This window comes from Apis florea, unplaced genomic scaffold, assembly GCF_048593485.1.
Source record: "Apis florea isolate Af1SG1 unplaced genomic scaffold, ASM4859348v1 contig_3325_pilon, whole genome shotgun sequence".
NCBI classification, from domain to species: Eukaryota; Metazoa; Arthropoda; class Insecta; order Hymenoptera; family Apidae; genus Apis; species Apis florea.
The window spans coordinates 752,758-771,933 of record NW_028256738.1 but is presented as its reverse complement, the minus strand read 5'-3'; the positions used below and the strand labels follow the sequence as shown (position 1 = coordinate 771,933).

Here is a 19,176-nt window from a genome sequence, read left to right as displayed (position 1 = left end):
TTAATTGTTTGTACAAGATAAATAACATTCAATAAAAATAAGATCGATACATTTACTGGTCGATCATTTATGAATATTGTTTTCATATTAATAGGAATTAATAATCGTAGAAAATTAAAATTCAATAAATTGGATCATTTTCTTTATAGCAATTTAATAATTTAGAAGATATAAAAGAAATATTGAAAAAGGAAAGAAATCTTGAGTGAATTTAAAAGTAAAGAAGCAACGAAAGATGCAATATTAAATAATTCACAATAGAATTTCGTTTAAAATTTCATCGAAATCAATGCGTAACACTTTGCACGATCCACCCAATAAATAATCAAACCGGTTATCCATTTCTGTGCCATGATGCACGATTTGCGGTGCAACAAATCGTGGATGTCATTTCTAATTTAAAATTCAGCACTCGTCAGAGTACACATAATACTAAAATATAGGTCGAAGATCACTGCCCGTTTGAACGTCTTTTCCTACTTAAAAGAGAAGAGAAGAAAGGAAAGAAAAATATTTCAAGTATGATATATCAAAGGAATTAAAAAAATAGACAATAATATAATATATAATTTTAATATTTTTGTATTTCCCAATCTCGTTCTCTATTTATACATGTATATGTATGCATCTATAATTTAATTACTACTAGAAAATTCATTTGATCGAACAATTTATTATGGAAAAGTAAAAGTAATTCGCTATCTCGATATACAAATTGCACACCCACGAGCACGTACGTAAATGCGAACAGGGTCACAGATATAATTGACCCGCGAAAGTTGGTTTCTCGCATCGTCCACTCTCATCACGGAAAACGTTTCACTGTCACCTTCTTCCATTTGATATCTCGTAGTACCACGATTTAACGATTTAATTAATCACACGATATAAATCATCGATTGCAAAGAGAAAACAATCTCTATTCTTGTTAATCCTGTGAATGTTCCCCTCATTATTATTTTTTTATATTACATAAGGTATGTACATAAGACGTCCTCTCCATTTCTTTGATCATCCATTCGTATTTAATAAATTAATGGAATTAAAGGTAGTTATAACTCTAACACTCATCTACATTCGTGTCTCTCTTCCTTCTTTTCTTTTCATAACATTCTACAGCTCTTTGAACTTGTTCCAGATAATCTTGGATCGTCTCCTCTCGTGTCGAGAATTTTCTCGAATCCGACCTAGCGAAGGATCTTTTCTGCACGAGCGCAGTGAGCATTAGAGTGACCACGGGAAGAGTCATTCCCAAGAGGAACGTTGGTGTCATAATATTTTTTAAACCGTGTTTCTTGAATCCTTGGTACAATTCTGACCAAATACCATCGTCTTCCTCTTCGTGATACTTACCCAATTTTCCATACAAATGAGGTTTTATCTTTCCCGTTTTAGCGATATAATTGTAATAATAAGGATCGTACGATTGGGCGTATAGTTGAGAATAGTAGATATCTTTATTCGATGACGGTGGATGATCAACTTCGGGGAACCAAGCAGCGTCTTCATATGGGATAGGATGGTTGTTGATAATTGGTGGACCACGATGAAATCCTGGTGGCTTCGTGTAGATCACTTCAACAGGTGAGCCTTTCTGCTTGAACGGTACTGCTTAAGAAATTTGATTGCAAAATTAATTACCTACTGATTAAAATGAATTTTTATTTAATCTCAAGTGAAAATAATCAATTATTGCATTGAATAAGAAAATTCTCACAAATCCTCTAATTAAGAAGTTCTTACAATGCGAATTGCATTAAAACAAGTTTCCTGAACGATGTAACTCTCGATTGCTAAACCTGTTTCCTTACTATGGTTAACATTTCGAGATAGTTGAAAGTTTCAATAGAAATAAAATAGAAATAAGATGCTTAATCAGAATATTGCAATGAAATAAATTAAATTATTATATAAAGTACTTTGACCTCTTTTCATATGTGACACGAGATTTCAAGGATTACGAAAACACGGTCGAAATGTCTCACCTGGAGGAACAGGACCAACATATATCCCCGATCCAACCCTAGATTGTGCATAAGGAAACGGTTTTCCGTGCACTTTTCTCATACGTTGATACCATCCAGGATAAAAGACATCGTTCCTCGCTTGAATTCCAGGCGCGTACGATTGTTGCATTAAAGGTATAGATATTGGATTTGATATAGCCGAATGAATATCTATCGGGTTCACAGGCGAATTGTAGGTCGGTTGATTAACTGGAAAAGGTTGCAATGTCTGTCTTTGTTGCATAAGTTGTGCAGTCAAATGTTGATTCACCGAGGAGGATATGGGTTGCTGATTAACTAATTGTTGCGTTAATTGTTGTTCATTAGCGACTATTGGTTCGACGTTCTTGATATTTTCTTTGCTTCGTAAATAATGATCTAAAGACAGCCGCGACTCTTCTGGCGTTTTGGAATTTAGAAAAGTGTTCAACGCTACTTGAGCCTTGGAGGTGATTCCTTGATTGTTGGTATTTGTAGACAAATGTCGACCTGTTTGAACGATCTTCTCTTGTTTCGATGGATACGACAAATTATATAAATCTCTTTGGATGATTGCATGATCATCGATTTTTATCGGATTTGCGGTTTGGGTCGAATTATTAACATTTGGGGCCGATGATGAAAACTTTTGAGAAGATTCTGTCGCAATATTCGTCATGTTCTCTGTTCTCATTTTTTGTCTTGCAGTTTCGAAGAGTCGTGATTCCACGGCCGTGTACTCGGTGTTTTCCGTCAACGGATTACCCTCGAAGTTTAATTGACCATTGACTAGTCCTACCACGAGGACCAACAAGATCGTTGCCAACAGGTTCATGATTCTGGAATTAATGGTAAATCTACTAACTTTTGAACATTTTTCAAAATCGAATTTTTAGAATAAAAATAGAATAACGTATATATTTATTATTTCTAGCAAAATTCGTATGAATAACAAAAACTTTTAGAAGGAGTTTATTGATTAATAATTTCAAGTAATTAATTAATTTCAATAATTGTAATTAACTTGACTAACGAACAGAAAAAAAAATTAATACTTGGAAGCGTTTTGTCGTTTTATCATTCTATCGCTGGCCAACGAAAAGAAAGGAACGAGTTATAAAAATTTTAATTTTATTATTTATATTCCATATAAATATATATTTGTTACGATAATTAATCATTGAGCTAATCTTAGAATTAATATTATATAATATTTCATTTTGCAGTTTAATTGAAATATATGGAAAAGTAGATCGATTGTACATTCATGATGAATCGATCGACATGGGTTAAAGACCAGCGTAACACTTTCTTCGGTCAAGGTGAACATAATCACGCTGATATGAAACACGTTTTCATTAATCGCTTCCCGATAAAGATATTTCTTTTGTCACGTCATTAAAATTATATATCTACTATTCTTTTTTATTTATCATGGAAGTCTTATTGCTTCAAAATCGTAAATCTTTCATAAGAAAGAGAATCGTAAATAAATCTATAAAACATTTCTATTTGAATTTCATGAAATAAACCGGTGAATTATGAATCGAGACATTACCAGAGGACATAGATCACATATCACATATCTATTATACATAAACTATGATTTTTGAAATTACATTTTTGACTAAAATAGTGGAGAAAAAATCATTGAGAGAAAATGACTACACTTGCATATTATTCTTCTTGTTTAAGATCAATTTTTTTTCAACTTTTGTCAAAGAAATTTTCATATAAGAAACTAGTACGTCTATCCATTTCATTTTCGATTGATTCTGGAATTATTTTATACGAATTTAAATGTATGAGCTGTTGATATTCATTTTTATTGCTGTTTAAAATGGTCATTAATGGTTTAATTTTCATCTTAGAATTTTTAGTAAAATTCTATCCTGTGGAACTTTCTAAAAACCGTTAATTCATTATAAATTCAGCGATTGGCCGAAATTCAAAAAAACGCCTTGATTTCTTTTTACTGGTTGACAAGGACTATTGACACCATTCATGGAACGTGTCTTATGTCGGCAATGAAAAGCAAACTAACATTACAATACATTACAACACAAATAAATTAGAATGGGTTTTAAGTGCATAATTTTTTATAAGATTCATAAGAACAAAAGAAATAGAAATGTCAAGTACCATAAAAATAATTATTTAATTATGAAATTTTAAATAAAAAATAAAAATATAGCCATGATATTTTTAATTGCTATTGTTCATTTTAATGATTTTTCATATATATATATATATATATTTGTCATCATAAATTAAAAAAAAAAAAACACATTAATTTTGAACGAAATATAAATTTTATTAATAATATTTTATTTATAGCTTTATCCATAATTTTAGATAATAATTAGATAAATAATAATTTTTATTTATTACCAATTGAAAAAAAAACATTTTGAAAAATATATCGCATTTTAAATATCTTCGATCGAAAATTAATTAGAAACAAATAAAAATTTTTGGAATTTTACTTACAATTGTACGATGTAACGATGTTTCAATAATTCAAGCACTAAATTTCTCGTCTCGTCACAAATTTCTTAATTACATTGAACACCGACTTGACAGATTCAGCTGTTATAACAAATAGCGTACAAGAGGAGACCATCCATCGGTCCGACTGGAACCAGGAATACTGAAGATCCACGATGAGAAAGCCATTCACTTCGACTCTCCCTACCTTCTCTGCAAGCTTATAAACCCGTCCCCTTGTCGTTTATTACCTGGACGAAATTGCTGTTAACCAACGTGTGTATTCCTTTCATTTTGTTCAGTGATCTCGCGAACCATTTCGTTCCTTTTCCTTGACAATGGTCTCTACTCTTTTGTCACAAATGTTCCAGGAGAAAGTGAACCGTGAGTGAAAATCGAGTAAAGAATGCAAACTGTTCTTGAATAAGTGGGGTTCAATCGATTATGGTTTCTCTATCGTTTGATGACAGGAGTGACCTAAATTAATGAATGAAAATATCTTATTCTTGTTTACTTAATTGTGATAAAATATTAAAATAATATAGATAGAAAAATTTCCAAAGATATATTTATAAGATCACGTGTTATTTTATTATTATGATCATGTATAGACTCTCTTGAGCAAAAGCATTAACGAAATGCAAAATTGTGTAATTTTCAAGGAATTCAAGACATCCTTGGGAAACATTGATTCTTCCGCAATTACCGTTTGATCAATAACTTTTTCTGCAATCGTTCGACCGCGAACGTAGATCAAGAGTCGTATAGTTGTGCACCATGGGAATAACGGTCTGAAAGAAGAGACTTAATGCTCGTTTGTTGTGAGAAAATTAATAAGTCGGATCCGTTGCACTATTTTCGTCAATCGACTCATAGACTGTGCCCATAGACCGTGAAGAATATGAACGTGTTATCAATCATGGAAAATCGATTGTTATCATCGTATAACTATCAATGTTGCTTGTAAGACAATTTTGTATCTTTGGTTATGTTGCAAGTTTACTTACTTTTTTTTTTTTTTTTTTTTTAATTTGCAGTTTAGTGAAGACTTTTACATCATGTAGCCGTAAACTTTCAAAGAAAAGCGTTAATTAATGGAATAAGTAGGTCGACCAGTTAGAATTGGTGCTATGCTGTTCTAAACGTTGGATATGAGCGTCAGGTAAGGTAACCATCAAGCAATTTCTGTTGAAATACAAGTAAATCAAACGGTAGTTTAAACATTTTGTTTGCGTTAGCTTTCGAATGAATTCGTTCATGGCAACGATATTGTCGATATGATTCTTTCTCGACCTCAGCTATTATATTCAATAAAAATTATTTTGACCATATTTGTATTAATACCAGTATATCGTTACATTAATTTTTTGAAGAAAAAAAAAAAGAAAAGACTATTATAAAAGAAACAATGAACACCATCTGATCCATGAAATCAATTTCAATACAGCCAATTTTCTTTCCCGACACTCTTGATACATTACCCACAATTATGCTAATCATCTCATATAAATCACACCTCTGTTTTATTCATGATTAGATAATCTCAAGAATATAAAAAGTTCTCTGTTGAACACTTCAATCAACAAATTCTTATATTTTTCTATTTGAAAATATACAAAAGATTATCATTTTTAGCATAGAAAAAAAAGATCTCATGATTTTTTTTTTGAAAAATTGTATTGCGTATATCTTGAATGAATACAAATGTTGAGAAACATCCTAAATGAGCATTCACGAAGACAATAGGAGGGGTGACTGACGTCCACGCTCCTCCTCATCCTCCCGATGGCATCAGCCGCGATCGTGCAAGCGAAGCTTCGGTCCGAACGTTATATAATTGTGGCAGATTACTTCCAACGTTGGTCACATGCATGCTGCCATACTCGGCTGTGTGCTTACAAACGTTCTTCTACAGTGGACATTCAACTATCGAACAACTTGAGCGCGAGGATGGAATCACATCGAGGAAGAAACGCCAACAACATGTGGAAACGCTTGAAAGATCTGTTACTAGATCTTCATTTAAATTCAGATCGTATGTTTTATCGGTGAGTAGATTATTTTTAAGAAAATATTTTTGTTTAGAAACATTTTAATTTTACAGTTGTTTAAGATTGATTTCTCTCTCTTTTTCTTTTTTTTTTTTTGTTTTTCTTTTTTATATATTTTGATAAAAATAAACTATGCTTAGCTTTTTTTCACAAACAATTACTTGATTCATATTGTTGGTTTTATTTTTAAAGTTTTTTTTTCTTTCTTGTTTACAATTGAAAAAATTGTTAAAGAGGAAAAAATTGATCAAATTTCGGTAAATTAAATATAATTATGTTCTTTATATTTGGAAATATGTCTTCGTTTCTCCGTTGAATTTTGAATTTGCGCTTAATTCTACACTGTACATTGAAATGTTCCGTTTTCAGTCCGTTTTAAATAACTGACATTGAAATGTACTTTATTGATAATCTCATACTGAAAAGTTAATTGCCACAATCCAAACTATGACAAGGATATATTTTCATTAGCGTAATAAGAAATTTAAATCTCTGTAAAAATTACTCATTGATTTAAAGTTTTTCACATTGAAATATCCCTCATGAATTCAAATGATTCATTCGATTCAAATGAAATTCGTGATTGTTGCTCGAATTGCAATTATGATCAATCAACTTCCACGCGTCGTAGCATGTGTTTTCAATAGGCAATTGATCGAACTATGAAAACATAATAAATCTCATTGTAGAATAATGACATTAACGGTGGTCAAGTTTCGGGGCTTGAACCTTGTGCAATTTAATCCACTTAAGGTGAGATCATCGCGACCCTCTTAATTAGTTGAATCAAGGATGGTCGCTTTCGTTCCACGAAGTGGCCTATATTAGGCCAACGGTTCCTCTGGCGCTACCCTTTGTATTTTCTTAATATTTCATTTAAGTATCGTTGCCCTTATTAGATAATTATATCGAACGAATTTTTTTTACACTTAGTCATTCGTTATTTATTAATTAAACGATATCATACGATATCTGAATTAAAAATCAGCTAAACTTATTTCTTCTAAATTGATCCATCTAAATTGTTATATTTTATGTATTGAAATTTTTTTTAAAATTGAAGCAGTTTGTATTTTATTCAATGTATCGCTACGAAAACTATATTTGCTGATAGAGAATATACCTTAACGCAACATTGCATAAAATTATCTTAAGCTTCTCAAATGACACTGTTCCATGGTTTTGCCTAGAAAAAAAGAAAAAATGCCTTTTCAATAAAATACAATGAAAAAAACTTTTTTGCATTAAGAAATTTTTTTTTTTATATAAATACTACTGTTCTTATTATACTTTACCACATAGAAAATTTAATATAAAATATCGTGATTTTTAGTATTGGCTTAAGTATTGGAAAACGACCCTGGCTGTGGTTGCTGGTATGTTTCTGCATAAATTGTATCTGCGCGCCTGGACTGATTTTCTGGAGGGAAGAGCTCGACGATATCGAGCTCTTCGTGCCCGAAGATTCCATAATACGTAACGACGCCGCCTGGGTGAAGACACACTTCCGGGACGATTTCCGATACGAAAGTATCATCGTCACAGCCCCCAACGTTTTAGAGCCGGAAGTGCTGCGCTCGGTACATAGGCGATCATGAATTATACGAGTATCTATGAAGGTTCTTTTCCACTTTAACGCATGATTCTTGTCAAAAATTTCTTAAGACTCACGAGATTTACCTAGCATTTGGAATCTGTGAGCTGGAATCTCTGAGAGATTAAGTCACTTGTTGAATCGTGTTTTTTTTTCTTTTCAGATTAGCAAAATAGAGCAAGCAGTAAAATCTATCGTGGTAAATAATAGTACCTGGGAAGATGTGTGTGCAGGGTAACAAAAATTAATTATTTTTAGTTTGATTTGTAATATCTTGTTCTTGATTTGAATTGTAGATAAGATTCTCACTGAATTATAGATATTTCACATGGTTCAATGTGGAGAATACGACCGAAATCTTCGAGGAGATCATTGGATCCAGCCTGGCAGAATTTAAGGATAAGATACAAAAAAATGGATGTATATATCAGTCCATCATACAACTTTGGGAAACTAGTTTAATGAAGGATATTCGTAATTTGACAAAAAAAGAGGTGCTCGAGGATGTGACCAAAGCAATCAAACACAAGTGAGTTTCCAATTAAACATATCTTCGAACTATCTTTCAAAATGTTACGTTTATTCTGTTGTAGGATCAACGATAATATTCTATTAGATATTACGCCTCTGCTCTCCGGTATTATTTATGACAAAAAAGGTCGGATTAAAGGCGCCAATGCTACAATTTTGAATTGGATGTTAAAAAAATCTAATCCGAACTCGGCCAACTGGGAATTAGAGTTCATAAATCGAGTTCTCCATTCGAATATCACGTTTCCTCCAGGAATGGAGATATATGCGATAGCTTCACGAAGTTACATAGATTCTTTACATCAAATATTAAATAGTAATCTTACAGTATTATGTTGTGGAATATCTTTGATTGCGGTCTATGTAATGGTTATGATTGGTAAATGTAACGCATTAGAACAACGAATTTATCTATCAATAATGGGAGTGTTTGTGGTTGGTCAGGCAATTTTATCCTCTTACGGAGTATGCTATTATTTGGGTTATTCTTATGGTCCTATACATTCCATTCTTCCATTTTTGTTGCTTGGCATAGGTGTCGATAATATGTTTGTGATTATGCAAAGTCTGGTAAATCTTCCTGAAACAGATCAATCCGCAGCAATTCCTATACGTATTGCTAAAGCTATTCAACAGGCTGGTACGATCTTATATTTTGTGATATTATTTTTAATACGTATTAATATTATTTTTATCTCTTATTTTTCTTTTAAGGAATGTCAATCACAGTGACATCTTTCACAAACATAATTGCGTTTGCTTTCGGTATTACAACTGTGATGCCGACACTAAGATCCTTCTACGCATTCGCCACATTAGGAATTCTATTTTTATATATATATGAAATCATATTCTTCGTAAGTTGTCTTGTATATGATGAAAAAAGACTCGAAGCCCGCAAGGATGGTTGCTTCTGTCGACCAAAATTAAACTGGAAACCCAACGAATGTAGCCAAAGGAACACGCAACAGATTATCTTCGAGAATTATATCGGTCCAGGTATCACCAAGACTACAACAAAAGTAATTATTCTGCTAATCACTGCCAGTTGTTTATGCGTTAATACATGGGCAGTGTTTCAATTGGAACAAAATTTCGATCCTCTTTGGTATTTAAATCAAGATTCCTATCCAATCCAATTTAATGATAAATTAAAGCAATATTTTCCAAAGTATGGAAAACGAGTAGGGATTTATATGACTGGCATAGATTATTATGAAGATCGTAAATCTCTTTCTGAACTGGTAGAAGTTTTAAAACACAATAAATTTATTAATAATAATACCCTTGATCCATGGTTTATTGCTTATGAAAAATGGCTTAATGTTACTGATAAAGGTAAGTTTTTATTTTATATACAAAATAAGACACTTAAGAATAACTAAATTGTTAATACTTTATTATAGGCGATATAGATAGCAGCGAAGAATATTATAACATTTTGACAGAATATTTACTTCTGACGAAGGAAGGTCAAGCATATATTAAGGATATCAATTTCGATAAATTACCGGCTGGAGAATATAACATAACGGTATTAATAAACGTCTATCTATATAATATATACTGATTATTACAATCTATTGTAAACGCCAGTTATCTTATAGATGTAAAAAGAATTTCAAACAGCTATCGTATAAAATATTTTTATAGAAAAATGACGAATTACGAAGTGCATTTACAATAGATTGTTAAATATAAACTGTCATTTAACAATAATTTTATTTACCTCAGACATCACAAATTCCTGTTCAACATGTTATGATCAATACAACATCGGAACAAATACAAGCAATGCAACTTATCAGAGAGTCAATTCAGGCGATAAATTTTTCTCATGGACATGATTATATAGCAATTTTTTCTCCTGATTATGTTTCATGGACAGCAAATAAAGTAAAGATCCTGATTCTTTTTTTCATTTTTTTTTTTTCAATTAATTATAATTTTCTCATAGGTCATAGGGGAAGAATTGATTAGGAATTTAGGCTTGGAAATTCTGACCATTGGAGTAGTAATATTGATATTTCTTAGAAATTTACAAGCATCATTTTGGGTGATTTGTTGCGTATTTTTTACGCTTATTGATTTATTAGGCACTATGTATTTTTTGAATTTAACTATTGAAATGTCCTCAAGTATTATGATTCTGTTATGTGTGGGGCTAGCAGTTGACTATGCCGCACATATGGGACTAGAATTTATACGTGCAAAAGGCAGCAAAAAGGGTAAATAATTTCTTTTCTTGTGTCAAATTTATAAAAAAAAATAATTAAGTTATTATTAAATTAACAATTAATTAATTTTTATAGAACGTGCAATAGAAACACTTTCTATTATTGGTCCAGCTGTATTTAATGGAGGTTTGAGTACATTTTTAGCATTTGTTTTACTAGGTTCTAGTGATGCTTATCTTTTCAATACTTTTTTTAAGGTATTATTTGAAAATTTTTTATCTTTTTTTATTAAAAATTTTTGTTATGAAATTAATTGTGTATAAAAATTTTTCAGTTATTTACTTGTGTAGTGATATTTGGTCTGTTTCATGGATTATTATTTTTACCAGTAATTTTAAGTATATTAGGTCCTAAAGAAAGAATAAAAAAAGAAAAAAATGAAACTGTTGTAAAAGAACAGAATGGATATTGTAATGTTCCTTTATCTCAAAGTGAGAAAGGTAATACTTTATGAAATATTAAAAATCATTTATAAAATATTTATTAACATTTTATGTACTTTTTTTATTTCTTTAGAAATAATAACTGAAACTGCCAAATAAACTTTGACAATGTTCCAAAGACTGCTTAGATAAGTGATTGGTTACAAAATTATAGAATACATTGCAATTACAAAATGCACATGTACTGTAAAACAGTAGTTTATATATTCTTTGTTAATCTGTTCTTTTGTAAAAAAAAAAAAAAAAAAAAAAAAGGGAAAAAAAATAAAAAAAAGTACCTTTTAAAATATCAAATATTAGTTATCTTTTTCGTCTAGTTTTTACTTCTGTCCATTCATCTGCAACTTTCATACAAACAGATGTTTCTTCTTCATTTTCAGAACTATCATTTTCTATAGCATATGAATTTTGAATTTTTTTTATAGGTTCATTTGTTATAATCCATGATTGTAATGGTGGTAACTTTTCAAGTTCTGTCATTGCCAAATTTTCATTATTTTCAATACAATAACGATAAAATCTTAACAATTCTTCTGCTACTTGCATTGCACTATTATCTTGAAGTTCTGTGTTAAAATGCTCATCCATGTAATCTTCCAATTCATTAGCAATTTCATTGGTATTTAAACCCTCTAAAGATAAAAATAAAATAAAAAATCAATTATAAAAATAATTGAGGTATAATATGAAAATGAATGAGACGAAAATACAAACCATTCATATACATAACCTCTGTCATATATGGACAGAAATCTATTGCTCTTTCCTTTATACCCATTCCATGTTCTACTGCCATCTAATAAAAAATATTTTATAAAAAATAATATACATCAAGAACGTGTATATATCATATTGTAAATTCCAAAAAATAAATACTTACTTTTAATGCAGTCCAGTTACTAAAAATACGTTGTGTAACCGAAAGAAAAAATTCTTTTGTATTTGACATCTTATCATTTACAATAAAACAAAATTCTTAAGAATAGAATTATTATGTACAAACTTAGTTACAACAACTATCTATTATTTTCTTCAAGTACTTATCAAATTAACAAATCAGTCATGTGTTTTTAATTTTTCAGTTAAAGTTAGGTTACTTAAGTTGTTAAGATCAAGTTAGGTTACGTATTGTAAAGTGTTAATGTTCGTTAACACTTTATATATGTTGAAATTTTTAAATAGAAATATACTCTTAAATATTTCAGATTGCTTTTATCGATATTAAAAAGTAAATATCAATTCTTTTCATTGGAATGTAAAAAATAACTTTTTAAATTTTTATTAAACTTAATTTTTGATATTATTTTTCATATACTTATTATATATATAATATTTCTTTTACAAATATTATCGCGAAGATATGTCAGACGCTTTTGAAGAGATACAGGCAATTAAAATAAAAAGAAACAGTTTGCGAGAAAAATTGCAGAAAAGGAAACGTGAAAGACATGAATTATTTACTCTTACTTCTACAACACCAGTATCATCCACCTTGACAAATGAATCTTCTCTTTCTAGTGGTAATTGAATTTATTCATTTAATTATTTTTTAATGCTTTAATATATTTTTGACATTCAATTTTAAATATAATTTTTTAATATTTTATATAATATAAAACTAACTAATAAAAATATATTAGAAATATAATGAATGTTTTAGATTTAATAGGACATTCACACCGTTCTGATCATAATGAATATGAAAGAGATGTATTATGCATCTTACATGAATCATTACCCAATTTACCAATCACATCTGCAGAACTAATAGATCAACTTCGTAAAAATTTAAATGCAGATGTGTGTTCTTCAGATATCCATAAAATTTTGGAAAAGTTTGCAGCACAAGATATTGTTAAGTTAGTAAGTTTCTGCACTATTTCATGTTAACACTTTATATAAAAAATTAGAAATTAAATACTTTTTCAGAATTAAAGAAGTAACAGAAAATGGTGTCTTTGGATATACAGTATTATCGGTGGCAGAATCACAATCATCATATCAATCTCAATCAGATGATACTGAAAATCCAGAAAGTGCAGAAACATCTGCATCTGAATTAAATGATTATGGACCTGCAGAGAAACAGCCTAAATTAGATAAGAAAAATGCAGAGGATATAATGTCACTTATATCTATGCCTACTATTAGGGAGAAAGAAAATAAGAAGGTTGGAGAACAAATTTTAGATTTATTATCAAAGCAAACATCCAAGGAGAAATCATTAGCTGAAAGATTTCGATCTCAAGGAGGAGCACAAGTAATGGAATTCTGTCCTCATGGTACACGAATAGATTGTGTTAAGTTAAATGGTGGACCAGGATTTGCAGAAAAATGCAAGAAACTTCATTTCAAAAAGATTATTCAAAGTCATACAGATGAATCCTTGGGTGACTGTAGTTTTCTCAATACTTGTTTTCATATGGATACATGCAAGTATGTATTGTAAATGTAACAATTTTATTTTAATTTATAAAAAATATTTATTAATTGTGTTTTTATTTAAATATTTTATATATAGATATGTTCATTATGAAGTAGATGGACCAACAACTCAACCAAAGGAATCAAATGAAACAGATAATACAAATAATAGTACAGTGAATAAAGGTTTAACAATAGATAGTAAAAATGGTAATAATACTTCTTGTCCAGCTCCTAGTGGATCTTTAGGTAGTGAATTGACTCTTTATCCACCACAATGGATACAATGTGATTTACGTTACCTTGATATGACTGTATTGGGTAAATTTGCTGTTATAATGGCTGATCCTCCATGGGACATTCACATGGAATTGCCTTATGGTACCATGTCAGATGATGAAATGAGACAATTAGGTATACCTGCTCTTCAAGATGAAGGTCTTTTATTTTTATGGGTAACAGGCAGAGCAATGGAACTTGGTAGAGAATGTTTACAATTGTGGGGATATGAAAGAGTAGATGAAATCATATGGGTAAAAACTAATCAATTGCAAAGGATAATAAGAACTGGTAGGACAGGTCATTGGTTAAATCATGGCAAAGAACATTGTTTGGTCGGTATGAAAGGAAATCCAAGAATTAATCGAGGTTTAGATAGTGATGTTATTGTAGCTGAAGTTCGTGCAACTAGTCACAAGCCTGATGAAATCTATGGAATTATTGAGCGTATGAGCCCAGGAACGAGAAAAATAGAATTATTTGGTCGACCACATAATGTTCAACCTAATTGGATTACATTAGGTAATCAAGTAGATGGAGTTCATTTGATTGATCCTCAACTTATTAAAGCCTTTAAAAAGCGTTATCCGGATGGAAACTCGATGAAACCTAGTAAATCATAAATATTTTAAACAATATAAAATATATGGATAATTATTTTATTATAAATGTTATTAGGATGAAATTTAGAATTGCATTTAATAAAATTTGAATATAAATTTCCGATTTTCATATGCTTGTTTTAAGATATTCATACAAAAATAATTTTATTTTTAAATATAAATGTACATACTTATATAAAATTACATATAAATTGCATTTACACCAATTGATACATTTCTTTTTAATTTACATTAATATCAAAAATATTTGTACATATTTGTTAGAAATAATATTTAGTTCGTGCATTAGCATGTATACATTTATATATATATTTATATATTTTTAATTTTATAGCACCTATAATATATTTTTCAAAATATGTAAATAATACATAGGTAAGTACTCATACTTGTTGATATAAACAAAATTGTTTTAAATTGAATGTAATATTTAAAACATTAAGAGAAATAATTTAGTAATCAAATTTAAAATACAAAAAATATTCCTATTATGATTAAATATAATATTTTTTTGATGACCTAAATCTTTATATTTATTTATATATAGTATTGTATGAATATAACGAAATAATTCAAAATGAAATTTAAAATTATATTATAATGTTAAACAAAGCCAATGCTGCTACGTTTGCGTTTTAAAAAACTCCTCTTTAATGTTAATGAAAGATGATTTTCACTTATTTTATTTATAGACAATCTAGAGGATCGATTTATTTTTGATGGTGTCAAAATTTCTTCATTTTCCTTTTCATTGATATTAATTATATTTTCTAGTGAATTAATACTGCATTTATAAATTTTATTAAATGAATCAATCCAGTGTCTTTTTCCATGGTCATCTTCTGTTATTAAAATATGATCTCCAATTTTAAATCCATAAGTTACATCAGATTTCTCATCTGTACTTATGCAAATCTGTTCTTTAGGTATGACAGGACAAAATAAGTTATACTTCTTACTTATAGATCTTGTACCACGAGTTATTGCAAAACCCGTGTCAAAAAGAAAGCACTGAAATTTCTAAAAATCATAATTATAAATTTTTTAATATTTATTTAATTAATAAAATGATTTTACAGAATATTCTTACCATTCCCCTTATATCTTTAAGTTGTCCTTGAGTAATTAATTCTGTTGCATTTTCAATGCATTTGGTAGGATCATAATCTGGTTTTATATTAATTTTTGATTGAGCCAACTTGCATTCCTCATCTCCCATAATTTTGTCTATATTTTTAAGTAGATTGCATATTAAATCATATGCTTCTTTTAAATATGTTTGATCTATATGTGTTGCTGCAGTATGCCTTAGCATTTCTTTAATTAATAAAGGATATTTAACAATTCTTGACCTTGCTACATCTATATAAGTCCATAAGTCTACAGAATGTGGAGATTCTAAACGTTTTTTTAAAAAAGATTGAAATCGTTTGTTTGTTAATCTTTTTTCATCTAATAAATGTTTTGCCCATATTTGTGTTCTACATCTTTCTAAATATGGTTTTGTTAATATTGGAATCTGAAAATTATAATAAAATAATTGAATAACAATTTAATTATATTAATTAAACATTAAGAATGGATTATAATACTAACCCAATTTAATATTGTAGATCCAACAGTTTCTGTAAATCCATATTTATCTCTTAAATCAATTAATTCATCTTTCAATCTACTATGTATTTCAATAAGATGTGTTATATCTCCAAAAATTATATTTAATTCATCAGGAGTAAAAATATTACTGTTTATTAATGGTTCATAATAAAAATCTTTGAGAACACATAAATCATTAATGAATACATTTTCTCCACAATACAATTCATAAATTGCTTCTTGTTTTTTTACTTCTTTTCTGTTTAGAACATAATTAGGTCTATCCTTAGTACTTGTGTTTGCTACATCAACTGCCCAACTTCTAAGTGTAAAATTATTAGAATTTTCAATATTTTTCTTGTGTCTAAGAAATAAAACTAAATTAAATGAATATTCCTAAATTATGTAACAAAGATATATTTAATAATATTTTTATACTTTTTTTTTAATGTTCCTGTATCTGTTTCATTATTTATAAATGATAAGTCTGTTGCATTTGGTTGAATTGTGAAAGATCTATGAATACTTCCTTGTTTACTACTTAGAGTAGAAGAGGAAAAAATGCTGCTGGCCACTTCTGTAATTCTTCTTCTCTTTTTCTTTTTTATTACATCTGATTCAATAGATATGTCCATTGAACTGATACTGATAGCATCACTTTTTGGTCGTTTTCTTGTTCGCTAATTCGTAACATTAGAAAATGTCACTTTTATTATCATAAACAAAAACAATATGAAAAAATATTAAATAATAATAAAAAAATAATAAATCATTAATAATCTGCTAATTAAAATAATCATAAGAAAATTAAAAGTTTAATAGATAAAATTAAAAAAAAAAAACAAAAAAATTAATATCATTAAATATTAATTAAATTAATATAGGTTAATCACGCGTCATTTTTAAGCAACTTTGATAAGATTTAAGAACTTACCAACCAAAATTTTTTTCGAGGTTCTGGAAAAGCATCTTTATTTGTATTATTACTATCATCATACATTTCCTTAAACTTTCAGAAATTTACGCACAATTGAAATATATGCAGTATTATTTCATACAAGGTAACCGTTAAACTACGCAAGCTTTTGAGAAAAACAATCTGTCAGTATAAATGTGGCAAATGTAAACTCTAGGATATTTTCTATTTATTCTAGCATAATGATTCTTTTAATTTTTATAGTGTTTTTTATCGTTATAGTATTACTTATAAGGTAGGAAAACTTTCACATTATTCAAATAGATAGAAGCTGTTGCTTTTAGTTATCCCCTCCTCTTATTTGAAAATATGTACCCGTAAAATAAATATCGAATGAATACATTTTCTTGTGTTAAAATATTTTCTTGATTTATAACATTATTAAATGAAGATCTTTTGAATATAAGTTTTGTTTATAGATTTATACAATCTTTATTTAATTATATATATTCGAGAAAAAAAGAATGAAACCATATCTAAATATAAGTCTTTTGAATTTGTGCCGCCATATTTAAGTTGACATATTACTTAATAATTTATAATAATTTATACTTAAAATTTACTTATTTTTGAATTAGTTCAAAATATAAATATAGTATATTTTATTATTCGATAAGTATTGTTTCTTTTAGATTACTTAATTATGACTATTTGTCTTTATACACGTGTTAAATGAAGAGGTTAGGAGAGGTAACCTAAAATGTAAAAACAAATAAGTACTTAATACATTTATCCATGATGATGTTTCAATAATTTTTTTTTTTTTTTTTTTTTTTAGGAAAAACGAAGAACAGCCAAAGCAATGCTTTTCTAAGAAATCTGCTAGTAAGCGAATTATGGATAAAAAGGATAATAAAAATACTCAGCGTATGACTCCGTATACGGAGCGTAATGCATCTGGTCGAAATTGGGAAATGTTTAGAAATTTAGTATTTAATTCGCCATCATTAAATCCAGATTCTGGAAAAGAGAGTGTTAAAAAAAAATCATCACCACATCAGAAATCAAGAAAAAAGCATTATTCATCTATATTAAATGTGGATCATATAATATCACATAACGATGAAGAAATAGTTTTTGATGAAAGTAAGAAGAAATTAACAAAACAAATAGCAATTGATTGTGAAATGGTAGGTATAGGAGATGGTACTGAAAGTATGTTAGCTAGAGTATCTATTGTAAATCGTCATGGTTTCTGTGTTTATGATAAATATGTAAAACCAAGAGAACCTGTTCAAGATTATAGAACTAAAGTTAGTGGAATTAGACCTCATAATCTTCAAAATGGAGAAGAATTTGAGATTGTTCAGAAAGAAGTAGCAGAAATTTTAAGAGGTCGCATTTTAATTGGTCATGCATTAAAACATGATTTTGATGTATTATATCTTTCTCATCCAAGAAAACATCTACGAGATACTTCTAGATTTAAAACTTTCAGACAATTATCTAGAGGAAATACTCCTAGTTTGAAGAAACTAGCACATGAATTACTAGGTAAAGAAATACAAACAGGGGAACATAATTCAATAGAAGATGCAAGAACTGCAATGCAATTATATGTACTCTATAAAAATAAATGGGAATCTGAACTCTATTCTAAACGGTAATTTGGATTATAATGAACAATCTGTACATTTTTTATAAAAAATTCTAAAAATCTTGTGTATATATAACAAAGTTCAAATATTTGATGAACATTTATTTAAAAATCTATCTTTTAAATATAAAATTATTCAAAAATAAATAAAAATATTTATTTTATATAAAATAACTTTATATTAAATATTTCAATTTTTTTCATGATCATGTTTAAAAATTAATCTTCAGGCTTTACAATGCATAAATATTAAATCTATATATATATAATTATATATATAAATAATAATAATTATTTATATATATAATTATATATAATTAAATATGTAAATAGAATGCTGTTACCAGAGTGTA

General features: G+C 28.6%; 6 protein-coding genes and 1 long non-coding RNA gene across 16 annotated transcripts; 4 read left to right on the top strand and 3 right to left on the bottom strand.

Annotated features, from left to right (window-relative positions):
- Positions 1-553: 553 nt before the first annotated feature.
- LOC105736526 (uncharacterized) lies at positions 554-4,721 on the bottom strand. 2 transcript variants are annotated; one of them, XM_086911562.1, is made up of 3 exons: positions 4,476-4,721; positions 1,986-2,824; positions 554-1,608 (listed from the first exon to the last, which is right to left on the bottom strand). In XM_086911562.1, the coding sequence occupies exons 2-3, from the start codon at positions 2,818-2,820 to the stop codon at positions 1,061-1,063; spliced, it is 1,383 nt and encodes a 460-aa protein (XP_086767688.1). In that variant the 5' UTR covers positions 2,821-2,824; positions 4,476-4,721; the 3' UTR covers positions 554-1,060. The 2 variants fall into 2 exon arrangements, with proteins under 2 accessions (XP_086767688.1, XP_086767687.1); XM_086911561.1 differs by having other exon boundaries at positions 554-1,611; positions 4,476-4,668.
- LOC116415030 (uncharacterized) lies at positions 1,166-3,162 on the top strand. Its single transcript, XR_004225587.2, has 4 exons — positions 1,166-1,306; positions 1,396-1,584; positions 2,694-2,836; positions 2,920-3,162. It is a non-coding gene; the product is annotated as an uncharacterized LOC116415030 (long non-coding RNA).
- A 794-nt stretch (positions 4,722-5,515) lies between the features above and the next one.
- LOC100866782 (patched domain-containing protein 3) lies at positions 5,516-11,622 on the top strand. 2 transcript variants are annotated; one of them, XM_012491454.2, is made up of 13 exons: positions 5,516-5,634; positions 6,108-6,520; positions 7,857-8,142; positions 8,281-8,351; positions 8,437-8,646; positions 8,711-9,288; positions 9,363-9,986; positions 10,055-10,182; positions 10,383-10,544; positions 10,606-10,876; positions 10,961-11,082; positions 11,160-11,325; positions 11,402-11,622. In XM_012491454.2, the coding sequence occupies exons 3-13, from the start codon at positions 8,137-8,139 to the stop codon at positions 11,425-11,427; spliced, it is 2,364 nt and encodes a 787-aa protein (XP_012346908.1). In that variant the 5' UTR covers positions 5,516-5,634; positions 6,108-6,520; positions 7,857-8,136; the 3' UTR covers positions 11,428-11,622. The 2 variants fall into 2 exon arrangements, with proteins under 2 accessions (XP_012346908.1, XP_003697284.1); XM_003697236.4 differs by lacking the exon at positions 5,516-5,634 and having other exon boundaries at positions 6,138-6,520; positions 7,857-8,103.
- Positions 6,786-12,460, bottom strand: LOC100863151 (uncharacterized). Of its 3 annotated transcripts, none has more exons than XM_086911577.1 (4): positions 12,209-12,349; positions 12,043-12,124; positions 11,607-11,960; positions 6,786-7,709 (listed from the first exon to the last, which is right to left on the bottom strand). In XM_086911577.1, the coding sequence occupies exons 1-3, from the start codon at positions 12,275-12,277 to the stop codon at positions 11,629-11,631; spliced, it is 483 nt and encodes a 160-aa protein (XP_086767703.1). In that variant the 5' UTR covers positions 12,278-12,349; the 3' UTR covers positions 6,786-7,709; positions 11,607-11,628. The 3 variants fall into 3 exon arrangements, with proteins under 3 accessions (XP_086767703.1, XP_086767702.1, XP_003697259.1); XM_086911576.1 differs by lacking the exon at positions 6,786-7,709 and adding an exon at positions 8,369-9,659; XM_003697211.4 differs by lacking the exon at positions 6,786-7,709 and having other exon boundaries at positions 11,365-11,960; positions 12,209-12,460.
- On the top strand, positions 12,415-14,860 carry Mettl3 (methyltransferase like 3). Its single transcript, XM_003697205.4, has 5 exons — positions 12,415-12,556; positions 12,687-12,848; positions 12,989-13,187; positions 13,258-13,764; positions 13,850-14,860. Exons 2-5 carry the CDS (start codon positions 12,689-12,691, stop codon positions 14,652-14,654), a joined length of 1,671 nt encoding a protein of 556 aa, XP_003697253.3. The 5' UTR covers positions 12,415-12,556; positions 12,687-12,688; the 3' UTR covers positions 14,655-14,860.
- Positions 14,772-17,459, bottom strand: LOC100872980 (rho guanine nucleotide exchange factor 3). 3 transcript variants are annotated; one of them, XM_086911558.1, is made up of 5 exons: positions 17,185-17,459; positions 16,689-16,930; positions 16,251-16,614; positions 15,745-16,173; positions 14,772-15,674 (listed from the first exon to the last, which is right to left on the bottom strand). In XM_086911558.1, the coding sequence occupies exons 1-5, from the start codon at positions 17,248-17,250 to the stop codon at positions 15,258-15,260; spliced, it is 1,518 nt and encodes a 505-aa protein (XP_086767684.1). In that variant the 5' UTR covers positions 17,251-17,459; the 3' UTR covers positions 14,772-15,257. The 3 variants fall into 3 exon arrangements, with proteins under 3 accessions (XP_086767684.1, XP_086767686.1, XP_086767685.1); XM_086911560.1 differs by having other exon boundaries at positions 16,689-16,956; positions 17,185-17,397; XM_086911559.1 differs by having other exon boundaries at positions 17,189-17,380.
- Positions 16,914-18,994, top strand: LOC100862957 (RNA exonuclease 4). 4 transcript variants are annotated; one of them, XM_086911575.1, is made up of 2 exons: positions 16,914-17,311; positions 18,005-18,994. In XM_086911575.1, exon 2 carries the CDS (start codon positions 18,063-18,065, stop codon positions 18,831-18,833), a length of 771 nt encoding a protein of 256 aa, XP_086767701.1. In that variant the 5' UTR covers positions 16,914-17,311; positions 18,005-18,062; the 3' UTR covers positions 18,834-18,994. The 4 variants fall into 4 exon arrangements, with proteins under 4 accessions (XP_086767701.1, XP_003697258.1, XP_031774815.1 ...); XM_003697210.4 differs by having other exon boundaries at positions 17,305-17,461; XM_031918955.2 differs by lacking the exon at positions 16,914-17,311 and adding an exon at positions 17,530-17,916.
- Positions 18,995-19,176: the final 182 nt, after the last annotated feature.

Coding starts and splice junctions, on each gene's coding strand:
- LOC105736526 (XM_086911561.1), bottom strand. CDS start 2,820: ATGAACCTGTTGGCAACGATCTTGTTGGTCCTCGTGGTAGGACTAGTC. Junction 1,612..1,985: donor TGTTGGTCCTGTTCCTCCAG/GTGAGACATTTC, acceptor AAATTTCTTAAG/CAGTACCGTTCAAGCAGAAA.
- LOC100866782 (XM_003697236.4), top strand. CDS start 6,258: ATGGCATCAGCCGCGATCGTGCAAGCGAAGCTTCGGTCCGAACGTTAT. Junction 10,183..10,382: donor CTGGAGAATATAACATAACG/GTATTAATAAAC, acceptor TATTTACCTCAG/ACATCACAAATTCCTGTTCA. Junction 10,545..10,605: donor TTTCATGGACAGCAAATAAA/GTAAAGATCCTG, acceptor ATTTTCTCATAG/GTCATAGGGGAAGAATTGAT.
- LOC100863151 (XM_003697211.4), bottom strand. CDS start 12,277: ATGTCAAATACAAAAGAATTTTTTCTTTCGGTTACACAACGTATTTTT. Junction 12,125..12,208: donor GTAACTGGACTGCATTAAAA/GTAAGTATTTAT, acceptor ATTTTTTATTAG/ATGGCAGTAGAACATGGAAT. Junction 11,961..12,042: donor AGAGGTTATGTATATGAATG/GTTTGTATTTTC, acceptor TTTTATCTTTAG/AGGGTTTAAATACCAATGAA.
- Mettl3 (XM_003697205.4), top strand. CDS start 12,689: ATGTCAGACGCTTTTGAAGAGATACAGGCAATTAAAATAAAAAGAAAC. Junction 13,188..13,257: donor GCAGCACAAGATATTGTTAA/GTTAGTAAGTTT, acceptor ATACTTTTTCAG/AATTAAAGAAGTAACAGAAA. Junction 13,765..13,849: donor TTTCATATGGATACATGCAA/GTATGTATTGTA, acceptor TTTTATATATAG/ATATGTTCATTATGAAGTAG.
- LOC100872980 (XM_086911558.1), bottom strand. CDS start 17,250: ATGTATGATGATAGTAATAATACAAATAAAGATGCTTTTCCAGAACCT. Junction 16,615..16,688: donor ACAGGAACATTAAAAAAAAA/GTATAAAAATAT, acceptor TTTATTTCTTAG/ACACAAGAAAAATATTGAAA. Junction 15,675..15,744: donor TTAAAGATATAAGGGGAATG/GTAAGAATATTC, acceptor TATGATTTTTAG/AAATTTCAGTGCTTTCTTTT.
- LOC100862957 (XM_003697210.4), top strand. CDS start 17,409: ATGATTCTTTTAATTTTTATAGTGTTTTTTATCGTTATAGTATTACTT. Junction 17,462..18,004: donor GTTATAGTATTACTTATAAG/GTAGGAAAACTT, acceptor TTTTTTTTTTAG/GAAAAACGAAGAACAGCCAA.